This window comes from Limanda limanda, chromosome 3, assembly GCF_963576545.1.
Source record: "Limanda limanda chromosome 3, fLimLim1.1, whole genome shotgun sequence".
NCBI classification, from domain to species: Eukaryota; Metazoa; Chordata; class Actinopteri; order Pleuronectiformes; family Pleuronectidae; genus Limanda; species Limanda limanda.
The window spans coordinates 29,596,822-29,611,605 of record NC_083638.1 but is presented as its reverse complement, the minus strand read 5'-3'; the positions used below and the strand labels follow the sequence as shown (position 1 = coordinate 29,611,605).

Below are 14,784 nucleotides of genomic sequence, written 5' to 3'. Positions count from 1 at the left end.
CCAGACCTGTCTCCCAGCAGAGTGGATCTGAATAGTATCCCGGTTTAAAACGATATGGAAACAGCAAGGTCTCTTCACGAACAGGATTTCCTGGGATAATCCACAAACCTCCCTGTAATACAGTTTTCTTCTGCCATCTGTCTATCTTAAGATGCAGCCTCGAACGGACCTAATGGCATTCTGTCTCTTTGTTTAGAGACGGTGGCAGAAGTCTTCGCAGCACAGATCTCACAATCATAGCAAATAAGATCAAAACTATCTGCACGGTGGGATACCATTACCTCTGTGGGTAAAGACGGAAATCTGTTGAACTGATCCCAGTCCAAGTCTCAGGATTTAAAACAAATGAGAATCAGAAGAAAGAAAAGCGTTCAGGTGGTTGTAAAACGACTGGATCAATAGGCCTATTTGGCCAATAAGCCAGATCGACTCCCTGAAGAGTCACAAACACGGGGAAAATGAAAAAGTCCCACATTGTTAACTGTCACTCACACACACAAACATTCATGGCCACACATACTCTTGTGAAAATCCCACAACTAAATGCTGAACCCAAATTGTTACTGAAACCTTAACTTGATTATAACCCTAACCCTTGCCTAAAAGCAAGTCACACACACACACACACATACACACATACACACACACACACACATACACACACACACACACACACACACACACACACATACACACACACACACACACACACACACACACAAACACACACACACACACACACACACAAACACACACACACACACACACACACACACACACACACACACACACACACACACACACACACACACACACACACACACACACACACCTGCAGACCAGAGTTTTGTACACTAAGCAGAGATGACATCTTTGACATAATATGCTATGGGGAAAACCAAGTTCTCATTTGTGTTGTTGCTATGAGCCTTGTACTTATCCTGCTGTCAGTGTCACAGACACGCACACGCATTCAAAGAGTGACTGAAGAAGCACAACCTGCTGATGAAAATTGTGACAATTGGGAGCGGACGGAAAGGGAAATTCATAGATGACAACCAGGGAGAAGAAAAACCTCATATGTACAAAACAGGTTGTTTCCCTCCACACTCAAATCTCGAGGATGAAAACGGTTCCATTTTGCCTCGGCAGTGAAGTCTATCATAGAGCAGTATTCACTTAAAAACAAATCCAGCAGTCTGTGTGTGTGTGTGTTTGTGAGAGATTGGGATGGGGGGGTGGAGCGATCAAGTTTGAGAGAATAAGTCCGAAGGCCATTTTGAGATGAATAGGTTGGTGGGTTCTCCATCCTCATTTCAATTTCAAACTGTTTCCTCCAAGTGTCCCACTGAGCATAATTTCCTCCTCTCCAACATGTAAACAGGCGACTGAGACGAGAGCGGCAGAGAAACACAGACAGTGAGATGGGGAGGAGAAGTGGGTACGACTGCCATTAGTGCTCCCACTCCCTCTCGACATAATGAGGACACAACAATGTTTTTGGTCAGCAACAAACGAAAACTAAAAAAAGAAAGTCACATCAACGTTAATCCATTACTCTGCTGCATCGATCCCCGCTCCATTTGATCTGATATAAACTAGGCTTCATAAAATTATTTGTAATAGTCGACAGAATGCAATGCATTTTTAGTAGTTTTCTTTTTTTTTAATGCCTAATTTAAATTTTGTTAAGTTTGTTTATGGGTCAAATTTGGCCTGGTAGTAACTATGGGTTTATTAATTTGAGAAATATCATAGTAAATGTTGCCAATGCATCATGATCAACAAAACAAGCAAAACCATTGTGCAATAATTCTATAATTATTAATAATAATAATAATAATAAATTAAACATTATTATTATTATCAATTATATAATTTGTTCAACAATATTTCCTGCCAAGAAAGTTTACAACTTGAATTTAATTGTTTATACATATACTGTTTACAGTGACTATGGTTATGTATTAATTATAATGAACTCTGTAGATTTCACATTCTACTAAAGGTGCTGGTTAATAAATTATAACACAGGTCAAACAACAACAACCCCCTGGACAGCTCCAGGTTTGTTTTTTTGAAGCCCTGTGCTTATTTCAAGGCTCTGTGATGAAGTATGAATCATATTTCAAATCCACTGGGGCCAGTGCTTTTTAACCAGACACACTCACATCCACCTGATTTTATCCCCAATTAAAGCTGAGTGGAGCGCAGCAATTTGGCTCTTGCCTCGCTCCCTGGATGGTGCATGAGTGAACGTGTTCCACGGTGGGTGAGGTGGTGTGAGTCTTTGCAGAAGTGCCTCACACACCAGGTGTAACTTGAAGGTGTGTGACTCCATGTTAGTGTGAACAGTCCCACCACAGGGACAGTGTCATTTCCCCAGAAGCTTCCCTGCAACAGGCTGCTCTCCATGCAGCAGCATCGATATCACAGACGTGCAAAAAATGTGTTAATCGGCTTCTTCTCATGATTAAATTATCTTGTACAATTTCAGATTATGTGCATATATTACTATTTTATGCTGGGATGTTAAACCATTGTGCAATGTCCACATCACAAGTGATTTCTCTCCCACCTCCAGATATCTGCTCTGCAGTGAGCTGCTTCAGGGTCTAGATATTGATTTGGTCATAAAAATATAAATAAATAAAACCATTTGCTGCTGGGTAAATAGCATCACATTGAATTCTTACCAGCCTAAAGGCAGATGAGTTTTATTTATGTTAAATGCTCTGTGCAAACAGACGCAGCTCCAGCCTGGTGTCGATTGGAGTGTTTGTTCAAGGAAAGTTTCTCATAATTTAAAAATAAATTCCTTTAATTTCTGAGGTCACTGGAAAGACCTACGCTATCTGGAGCCAAGAAAAAAAGAAAAAAACAATATACCATGAATTAGATCATTTTAATTGAAAATAAATAGTAAAGTAGAATAGAAGAGAATAAAAACAACCCCAGGTTTCTCTTCAGCACTGTAGCCAGGCTGACAGAGAGTCACACCTCCACCGAACCCAGTATTCCTCGATCCCTAAATTGCAATATCTTTATGACCTTTTTTAATGATAAAATTCTAACTATTAGAAATAAAATCAATCATCTCCTGCCCTCAATTGGCACTAATACCCTCCCAACAATAGAGATCTCAGAAACGGCTGAGAATCCTTCCCATTATTTAGACAGCTTCTCTCTGATCACCCGTGATCAGTTTACCAAAATAGTCTCAGGTTCTAAACCAACAACCTGTATTTTAGATCCGATTCCAACTAAATTACTTAAAGAAATTCTGCCCCTAATAGATAATTCGTTACTTAACACAATCAATCTGTCATTATCATCAGGTTATGTACCACAGTCTTTTAAAATAGCTGTAATCAAACCCCTACTCAAAAAACCCACCCTAGACCCAGAGGTTTTAGCAAATTACAGGCCAATATCTAATCTCCCCTTCCTATCTAAAATCTTAGAAAAAGTTGTAGCCAATCAGCTGTGTGAGTTTCTCCAGGAAAATAATATATATGAAGACTTTCAGTCTGGGTTTAGAACCAATCACAGCACAGAGACAGCCCTGGCAAAAGTCACTAATGACCTTCTAATAGCTTCAGATCAGGGACTTGTGTCTGTCCTTGTTCTGTTAGATCTCAGTGCAGCATTCGACACAATTGACCATCAAATTTTATTAGAGCGACTAAAACAGTTAATTAACATTAAAGGAACGGCCTTAAACTGGTTTAAATCTTATTTTGCTGATCGCTCCCAATTCGTTCAAATCAATGATGAGTCATCGGTGCGCACCAAAGTTAACCATGGTGTCCCACAGGGGTCTGTGCTCGGCCCAATTTTATTCTCATTATATATGCTTCCACTAGGAAACATTATCAGGACACACTCGGTAAATTTTCACTGTTATGCGGATGACACCCAGTTATATTTGTCAATAAAACCTGATCAAAGTAATCAATTAACTAAACTTCGAGCATGTCTCAAGGACATAAAAACCTGGATGACCCGCAATTTTCTCTTATTAAACTCAGATAAAACAGAGGTTATAATACTCGGCCCTAAACACCTTAGAGATACATTATCTAATGATATAGCTGCGCTAGATGACATTGCCCTTGCTTCCAATGACACAGTCAGGAACTTGGGAGTGATCTTCGATCCTGATTTGTCCTTTAATAGTCACTTAAAAGTAATTTCTAGGACCGCGTTTTTCCACTTGCGTAATATCTCAAAAATCAGACATGTCCTTTCGCAAAAAGATGCAGAAAAACTAGTCCACGCCTTTGTTACATCGAGACTGGACTATTGTAATTCATTATTATCAGGCTCCAGCAGCAAGTCGTTAAAGACTCTGCAGCTGGTCCAAAATGCCGCAGCACGTGTCCTGACGAGAACTAAGAAAAGAGAGCACATTTCTCCAGTATTAGCATCGCTACACTGGCTTCCTGTTAAATCTAGAATCGAATTTAAAATTCTCCTCCTCACCTTCAAGGCCCTTAATGATATGGCACCTCTTTACCTTAAAGAGATGTTAGTTCCATATCAACCTACTAGAGCACTCCGATCCCAGAACTCAGGTTTACTTGTTGTCCCTAAAGTCTCTAAAAGTAGAGTAGGAGCCAGAGCTTTTAGCCATCAAGCCCCACTGCTGTGGAATAATCTCTCACTTTCAGTTAGGGAGGCAGACACGCTCTGTTCGTTTAAAAGTAGACTCAAAACCTTCCTTTTTGATAAAGCTTATAGTTAGAGCTAATTTGTGCGATGTTCCAAATTTGATTAAATGGCAAAAACCCCTGATGATGCTAAGACGCACAGGGAATTTATGACACAAGACACACGGAGCTTCTCTTTCCTGCTTCTCCTTCCTTTTCTCCATATTTATCACATCAAGATAATTCTTATCTGATCAGTACATGTTACTAACTTGACCCCTTTTCCCGGAGTTTCTGTGCCTTAGCGCCCGCGGATGCAGGGCCACAGCTGTGGCCGCACCATGGATTATGATTGTGGATCGCGTGTCGGAGGTCGCAATGGTGGATCCAGTTCGGTGGATTCTGTATCGTGCCAGCTGATCGTCGTTGTAATGGAGGATCCTTTGTCGCGTTGGCATCGGATGATGAGGGACCACGACCGAGGCGGCAGCTGATAATGGATTCTAACTGGCGGCGGTGGACAATGACTGTGGATTATAGTGGATCCCATCCTGATGCTGGATCGTGGTCTTGCTGCTGGCCAGAGACTGTGATTGCAGCGGGACTGCCTGACACATAGTATTGAAAAATGTTTAGCCTAATGGATGTTGCTAAAAATCCTGATGATGTTTTCTTACACCTGACATCTATTGCACTTCTGTCCGTCCTGAGAGAGGGATCCCTCACATGTGGCTCTCTCTGAGGTTTCTACATATTTTTACCTGTGAAAAGGGTTTTTAGTAGTTTTTCCTTACTCTTGTTGAGGGTTAAGGACAGAGGATGTCACACAATGTTAAAGCCCCATGAGACGAATTGTTATTTGTGAATGTGGGCTATACAAATAAAACTTGATTGATTGATTGATTGATAAAGTAAAGGTCATTTATCATATGAAAAAAATATTCTTATTATTGTGTGAAACGTGTTCTATCCTGTACACAGCTTATACATCAAGTTAGTTTTGTCATACCTCAAAATACTTGTCATCCTACAGTCAAGGCAAACTGCCTTGTAAAATAAATGAGCCGAACAGTGAGGAGCCCTGTGGAGTTTTCTTGTAACCAAACAGTAAATTATCTTTTAGTTCAGTGTTATTCACCAATTGCAGTGAGAGTAATGAGCTGTATGTTCTTCCTAGTCAAATATCTACAAAGTAGATTTTTGAACCCCATACTCTTAATATTAATGTTCAATGATCAGTGGAACAGTGTGACACAAGTGACTTTACACAGTATTTCTGATTCTGACTCTGATTCTGATTCCCTTTAACCAAACATGAACACACTGTAGCTCCAGATCTTCCACCTGAGATATGGGTGATGTAATCCAATTAGAATATTTTGGAGTTTTCTTTTGACACAAGTCAGTGATTTGCACTGAGGTCAAGGCCAGTTATGCTGTTATACTGGACTGCTTTATATTAAGGTGTTTGGGTGTTTTGGGGGTTATATATTCAGTGTATTGAGCCTTTATGATGAATGTTTAGTGTTTTCTTCAGTGTTTTCCTCACTATCAACAATCCTTCCCAGCATCAGAAGCCTGCAGAAGAAACTACCAGCAGCAGAAACTAACCCACTCAGAGCTCCAGTCCACATATGTGTTGTCTCAGTGGCCTCTGAACTGTTAAACCTTTAAGCGGGCAGACATCTGCCATAAAGAATAGCCTGCGGCATAGCTGCAGCAGCTAAAGTACGTGGCTGTACTGTGGGTAAGTCATAACCCCTTAAAACCTAGCTGCATGAAATTCAGCTAAAGGAAAGCTGAATAATCACTGAGAGCTGTTGGAGCAGAAACAGGGGGTGTGTATTGTTCTTTATGCAAAGTACTATAAACTTACAAAAGTGGAGTGTACAAATTAAGTGACTGATAGTTAGTCGCTTACCATGATGACTTAAATATGGTTCTGTCCCACTGTGTGGAAATGAAAGAAGAAAAGCGTGTGTGACTTTTCAAGGTACTACATGTGCAGCATAGACTTGTTATTAACTTTTTGTGTATATCTGAAAAGTCATAACAGTGAATTATAATGTGAGCCTCCATCTCAGGAAGGTATGACACAAATAAAGTCAACACAAGAAATGCAGTTTTTCAGTTGACCTCATGATTTCAAAACTGGAAACACGGCGCACGTCATCTGTATTCTTATTCTTCCACTATCCTCTCAACTGAAGGTTCGAGTAATAATCTAATAATGAAAGTGTTGAAAAATGATCTCCTCTATAGTGTCTAATAATAATCTTCATTCTGAACTGTGATGTATATAGTGTATGTAGTATTAGAGCTTATTAGAGCTTATTCATCATAATAAGTTTGTGAAATGTGGGTCTACATTAAAGGTGCTGTCAGATAATTCTTTTCACCATATTTTTCCCCCATTATATTAAGTAATAAGCATAGTTTGTTTTAACCATGTGCTTGGAGAACATGTTATGATTATAACCTAATATTTTCCTCTCCCAATGTTGCCAGTGGTCATGTCTGAGGTGATTCTGAGTTCAGATCTATTGTTTTTATGCACTTTTACGGATTTTTTCGCTTGTGTTTGGTTTTTAGATTTTTGTCTCTGTTGTTTGCTCCTTGAGTTAAGTGAAGTTTTTTTTTCTGATATCACACATTCAGTTATTTCCTGTTTTATTTTGTGACCCTTTCGTATAATTTAAGTGCACTATTATGGTAAATGGTCTGTTTTTAGCACTTGTCTAGTCTTGATGACTTAACAGTAATGCTTATTGCCATCCACCCATTCACACACATTCATACAGTGCATCTGTTGGTAGCACCTTTTTCTATTAGGGGCAATTCGGGGAAGACTGCCGCCTAACCGCCAACCGTCTGGTTAGAGGACAGCCACTCTACCCCCTCAACCACAGCCACTTCCTGTCTTTGTTTGCTTTCCCACCATAACTGATTATCTGCCCCAACTAGATTGATTCAACTTGTGTCTTAGGACCTCCTGTATTTCCTCTTGTCTGATTCCTGTCAGTGTTCTAGTGCTTTCTCCTGTTTTGCTCATGTAACCCTCTGAACATGCATTGTTTTCTGACCATGACTTTTTGCTGTAAAACCAATTGGACGGAATTTGTCCAAAGACAGTTTTTCGAGGGATCTGTGCTCAAGTAAGGTATCTGCATCTGTTTCCTCAACGTGTTCTGGGCAAAACATTCCCACTCTGCAGAAATGAAGCCAATATATTCAGTACACGAATGCTTCCTTTTTCACCCATGATGTCATTTAGAGTAAGAGTCAGGTGGAGACTAAATATCAAGTTCCCACTGATGCAAGCTCTCGACCAGTCATGAGTCCGTCTAAGCAAAAATAAATAATGGTGTTTCATCCCATTGTTATGGAATCAAATAGCTAAACTTACAGGACAAATGTCCACCTAAACTTTTGGGGAGCAGTACTTTTGTCCATCTTTATTTACCGTCTCTGATATTAATCTACATGGAATGTGAATTATAACGGCCTACTAAAAAACTTAGTAAAGAGTAGAGTTAAAGCTTGAGTCTGAGTCATCGGTGCTTTGGGTCCTAGACAAAAATCGGGACTCGAGTCACTCTAATGCCAAGGTAGTGTCTTGACAAGAAGGGAAGCTGACACATGATCTAAAGAGGGCAGGCAGATGCCAGAAACTCTGAGACAAGATGAACAGCACAAACGCACAACAGTGACATGAAGGAAGAAGAATTGATGAGAGAGGCAATGATGGATAAAACACAACAACACCAAAAGATAAACCAAAGGAAAACAAACAGACACAAAGACGAGATAATAGAAACTGAAGGAGTGAGAAAAAAACAGCGCAGTTTCACTGAGAGGAGAAGCAATAATGAAGACTCAGACTTGTCAAAGCTCTCATATCTCAGCGACACATCATAAAAATGATTTACTTAGAGTGTTTTTCTACCTGACAGGAGCTCCTATTTCCTCACTCCACATTCACTTACTTTCTCTCCATGAATGAGTCCAACCCATACAATAGACTTAATCGTAATATGCTTTTAGTAGAGTTTGAAATATTGAACCCAGACCCAAGTGGATGTATACCATCCTTCATTTCAGGTGATACATGATATTTGTAAACAGGGCCTGTCTTTTCCTCCCAGAAAGAGAGAAATAGTGTTAGTAATGCTTAACAACTGCGGCCTGTGAGGCTCGGTGAGCATCACACTCGTGGTTGAAAAATACAAAATTGGTTGTGTCTTGTTCACCTGACAGTTAGCGCTGCTCTTAGGGTGCTCCTCTGTCAGGGAGCACACAGTGGGAGCTCCAAACATTTACTGTAATGGAAGGAATAACAGCTTGAGACAGGCACCCCGGTCATAGAGCGTGTCAGTGAGCGAGAGGAAGAGGGCTGCCAGCGTTGGACATACGGTGCTCCTCATGATTGGTTAATGATCGGAGATCGAGGTATGAACACTGCAGCAGATCACCTACTGGAGTTCAATATTTGAGTCAACCAAATGACTTTGTAATTTTGGCTTCCACTGTTAGCGTGCAGGACGTTAGTGGGAGAGAACACTGTGTTGTTATTTCATTTTAATTCAATTGGCTCTAATAAACAGCAGAGCTGGTGGAATCTGAATCAGGTACAGAGCGTAACAGCACGACTCCATCAGCATCAGTGAACAGACAAGAATCACACAATCACATCAGACATCACAATGGGACCATCAGAGACATGCAGTGTGAAAGCAGGGCTATAGATCGCTTCCAGAGTGCGAGTGTGTTCCTAACACCAATGTTATGAGGTAGAAACGATACATTTATGTTGAAATGTTCAGTTTCAACATATTGTGTACAGTATATTTAGTTATTTTGTCAGTTATATAAGGCAAGATATCAGACTGTGACATCAGATTGCTCTTTGTACCACTGGTTTTAAACTGGATAGCTTCACAAACTCTGAACAAAGGTTTCCATTGCAAGTTTTTCTCTCTTTTTCTGAGCTCTCTTTGAAATCTGCTGCACCATCTGACACGCTCTCACACTTTGTTGCTGCAGTAAGTACACACAAGTGACAAAGGTGCAACCAGCACATGTCAGCTCTCTGAAATGTGTTGAGCCGCCTCCCGGTCATAGATACTACAATTGTCTGAAACTCTAGAGGACAGATTGTTCCAAAGGATGTTTGCTCGTCTTGTACTTTGATCAAGGTCAAACTTGTCCGTCCAAAGTCTGTTAGTCTGTTAAAGTGTATTAAAAAGAGATCTAGTGATGAGAGCCACAGGACGTTTATTTTCACATAAGTCTTACCTATTAAGAGCACTTGTTCAACTTACCATCTCCACTAATGTATGTAAATAGATTTTCCAAATACATACATTGTTCATAACGCATTGACAGGCATTGACAGACATAACTGTAATTCTAAGGTCAGGACATCTGGAGATCTGGTGCAATCACCAGGTCTAAGGGGCCATCCCCTTTACTAGGTTTTTGTTTGACACTACAAAGACGCTGATACAGTTACCCCTAGCATCCAAACTAGTTTTAGAACAAAGATGTTTTAAAAAGCTGCTTATTCTGATTAAGTTAAACCCCAGGGCTGTTCTGGTGGAGTCAGGTGATGGGCAGAAACAGAGATGATGATCGGGTCTTTTCCTTCAGTACGTAGCCTTTGCTGATTCATCGAGCTCCTTTAACATTACACATTCCTGAAGGAATACTAATGGAATCAGCCTCGACTACCAGTGTAGAACGTACGTAGTAACATCCCAACTCATCTTTGGTCCAAGAAAGGATGTAGTTTAGCTCTTTCTGCAACCACAACCACATCCTTCCTGTTTGCACCAGCCTACACATGCCAAGTGTACGTGAATAGTCATTTGAAAGGAGTGTTTAGCCACGATTGTGGTTAAAACTAATAGAGTGTTGACAGATTAGTGAAATTAAAAGGCCTGCCTGTTTAAGTGTTATGGTGGATATGGTGTTTTTTCAACGCCTGAGTTACAAGTGTTAAGTTATAAGTAACACCTTCATTTTCTTGAAAAAGTAATTTGTAAAGCAATGTAATTACTAGATTAATTTTTTCATGTATAATAACTACAACGTAACCAGAATTGCTCCACTGTGTTCAGAGCTGCAGCCTCTGACATATCCTTACTCAACTTTACACGGGTTAGACCGAGCCCGTTACCCGCAGGAGTAAGAAAGACACCACAACATGAAAGCATGCGTACGACACTGAGTGATATCGAAGAGACGGTGCACCTCCTACACTACAGAACATCTTTCATCCGCAAAAGAGGTTGTGATCTGCCTCCACCTTCAAGTTCTTCCACACATCACCTGAGCCAGCTCACTGCTCAAGACTTCAAGTTGTCATTGAAGTTTGCTAAAGTTTCCATGCGAACCATTGACCTTATTATCATGTTACATACATGATTCCCAGTGGTTTATAAATAACTGCCACAATGTAATCTTTAACATGATTTGAATATTTTAGTTTTTTTCTTAAGTCCTCTTTGATTTAGAGTAATATCATCTGGTCCACATGAATCTAAACTAAAATAAAAACAACTTCTCTTTAATCAGAGAGGGTAAAGTAGCGTAAAATAAATAAATGTCATTTCTCAAGCTGTCTATGTTATTGTATTGCAAGTCACACAAACACAGCAGAAAGACAGAGCGCCTCACAATGTGAGGTTGGAGCCAGCCATGAGTAACGCAAACCAATTCTTCCATCTGATTAAAAACAAATAGAAGAATTGCATTAAAAAAAACTAATCCTAGAAGGCAACATGGTTATATTTCTATCAAAGAACATTGCAGGGTTTCCAGTGTTTCACAGTGGGGGGGCTACTTCATAGGATTACACACATTTTCATGCTATCTGCACTCGGGAATAAATGGACTATTTATGTCGGATAAATGATGTGAACCAGCTCCCCATGGGGCTGTGCTGAGGGAGCAGTACGACATTTAAGACATTGGAGAGGAAATCGTAGGAATGATGGATAGAGAGGAGAGACAGATGGATGTCAGACAGGGATCAGAGGAGAGGTTGTACCACGACAGCAGCTGTGCTATGGATGATCATCATCATTTCAGACGCTGATGTTTGATCAATACCTGCGGTCGCAGCATGGGGTAGGAGACAGAGTGAGGATGGGACTGGGAAGTTATTGCATGATGCAAATGGATAAGAAAAACAGAGGGAGGCTGGCGAATATAATCAGTATGTATAAAGAGAATAATTCAGGTGTGAGCAAAGCAACCAAAGTGAAAAATACATTCTTTCAAGCCAAATAAACAAATAATACATTTAATGTTTTCAGTCCTGGCAGTGTAGCTGTCAGTGTTAATCTTAATCATCTGCACTACAATACACTGCAGAATAACTAAGGTTTTCTTCAGGTTTCAGTAGTTCACCTAATGTAGCATTGGTCACACAAATCGATAGCTTAGTATGGTGGGAAAATTTCTAACCATGCTAACCTTTGTTGATAAGAGTGATATGAGAAAAACAAATGTGATGGAGCTGGAACATGTCCCAGTCAGACCAGATGAAAAAAAGTTAGTGTCAGCTAATGAAAGAAAGACAGAATATATATACATGTTATTTAACTGGGGTCCGAACAGAAATATTAAAACAACAGTTGGTGGTTTCATAGTTATTTGTAGATTTTTCACATGCTGATAAATCTGCTAAAAAAAGCCAATCGACTCCTTTCACATCACCAGCAGATGACTTAGCCTTTCTGTTCGGGCTTAAAATGGATCCATGGGTTGGAGCTTCTGTCAGTGAACCATAAACTGGTGGGCCACAGCAGGCCCTCGGGCCACGTTAGGTCCACTAAAGCTTCCCCTCTCCGACCGGCAAAATGTTAATGAATTCAGAAAATGTGAGGAGCAAAAAAAAAGAGTTCTGGTATTTAGGGTTTTTGGCCGAAACAGCCAATTATTCTCAAATACGAATATATTTATGGCAGCCCACCACAATATCAACTTTAACGCCACATATTGATTTTCAATTTTTTTATTACAATTTCAAATGGGTAAAATCTTATTTCATTGTAAAGCACAGTGTGCAGCACATTGATTTGCTCAGCCTCACCTCGCCCCACTCTCTGTCTCTTTCTCTTTTTCTCTTGCTCTCTTGGCCCTTTCTCTCCATGCACTCTAATCAAAAGCCCATCATGTGCATGAAGGTTTGTTCTTGGCTTTTCCCTGCAGAGAAGCCGCCTGGCATAGCTGTTAGTCCATAGCAACCCTTTCTGCAAGTAGATAACATTAATGTTGATTATTTAACTCTGAGTCCGAGTGTTTGCTCCCTCAGTCCATATGAATATTGAAAAATATTTTCAAAGACTCTAAAGGGCTCATCCTGAGGAGACACAAACACAGTCTGGACCAGACGAGTCAGCCAAACAGAGAAGCCAGAAACATAGGAAACCACATGTGGAAAAGTTGAACAGTCCGACCAGTAGTTATCCAATTAATTTGTTTCAAATAGTTTCAGGCTTCAGTCTGCACTGCTGTGGCAGCACCAGAGGGTCGGATGGGAAAGATGTAGCTAATGAAGAGAGAGATGGAGGAGAAGAGGAGGAGGAGGACGATAGCAGCCATCATGCTGCTGTGGCAGAACCAAAGAGGGCAGACGCAACATGTGAAACTGACAGCAAACACAAATTGAACTGTTTATTGTTCAGTTATTTATTAGTCACCACCTGCCAATTAAAACATTTTCAGTGTATAGTACATTATGAAGTGTATCTTTAAATAATGGATTTCACAAAACCCCCACCCACATATTGACGTAAATGATCTTATAGGAGTTTAATGAGAGATGATTTACTGACCCCAATTTGTGTGTGTAGGAATATTTTAACACTGAAGCGGGATACTAAAAATAAAAATTAAGAAAGTGAATTTTTTTTATTTTTTTTTATAATAAGCTAATTAGAACAACATTTTTTATGTTTTTAATTATAATTATTTGTATTATCTCGGCCCCCACAGTGTCTGCTCAGAGAAATTCTGGCCCCAGGTCAAACATAGCTGTTGATCCCTGTCATAGACAAAATAATACAGTGTGTGCTTTAACATTGTGGTAGTGGGCAGGTGACAGAGGTGTTTGCCGTGTTCGTGTCTCAGAGAGCTGTCACAGTGTGAAGAGGGAGCCCTAGGAATGACAGCACCCACTTAAGACAAAGTGCAGGAGGCTCCACAGTCACCAGCCTTCACTTTTTGAGATTGTGATCACAGACCTTCAGCCCAGGAACCGAGAGCGGAAAATGCTAATCAAAAAATATGTGCATATAATAGCTGAATTTACAAAACTGTCTACAAACGCTCTAGTCAATTTCAAGTATAAGTAGGCACCTATATGGAGCCCACGTGCAGCCCACGTAGGAAAACCTTGATGTAAGTTTGTCAAAAAAGTATTTGAGTCCACTTTCTAAAATACAATGTGAATCCAACCATGGGATAAATACACAGACCTTGTCTTACAGGTGAGACAAAACCTAGAACTGTGCAAAAACAAAAATAAATCACATTGTACTGTACAGAATTCTGAAAATGAGCTGTAACAAAGTCACACACACACACAGATTCATATAGCAGACTAACCTCTAGTCGCAGGTATTCGCTCTGCTCCTTGGAGATGAGAGTGAGGATGGTGCTGCTGTGTTTGCGGGTTCGAACCAGGACTTGAACCCACGTCTTGCGGGCTGGCAGCGGGGAGGCCAACTGGTAGTGCACGTGACTGTGTCCGTCAAAGGAAAACTCTGGGACCTCTGGGGTTGGTATATAAGCAAGACACAAACCAGTCAGATGAGGATATAATTGAGAATAAACACAATTAAAGTTCTGAATGCAGTGCAACATTGGTATTGATTCAGAGGACAATTCACTCCAGAAGGAAGTGACTTTGAGTAACTTGAGCTAAATCAGACCCTAAATTCCCTGCAGAGAGGCTCGACAGGATATGCAAAATACACAAGATGTGCTCTTGTGACTTCTTTTTTTACTCTCGTGCTCCCAGAAGTGGATTTTGTGGAAGCCTGGCAGACTTAACCAAGCACACCTCAAATGTTTCTTGAAGCCATTCTTCCATCTCATAGCATTTGCTAGTTTTTTTCTTCTT

General features: G+C 40.3%; 1 protein-coding gene across 1 annotated transcript in view; it reads right to left on the bottom strand.

Moving 5' to 3' along the window:
- si:ch211-186j3.6 (neural-cadherin) overlaps positions 1-14,784 on the bottom strand; it is a 295,947-nt gene that overhangs the window by 35,661 nt on the left and 245,502 nt on the right. The window contains exon 32 of the mRNA XM_061068864.1: positions 14,268-14,434. Within this exon, the coding sequence (XP_060924847.1) occupies positions 14,268-14,434 (167 nt within the window). The remainder of the gene's footprint in view (positions 1-14,267; positions 14,435-14,784) is intronic.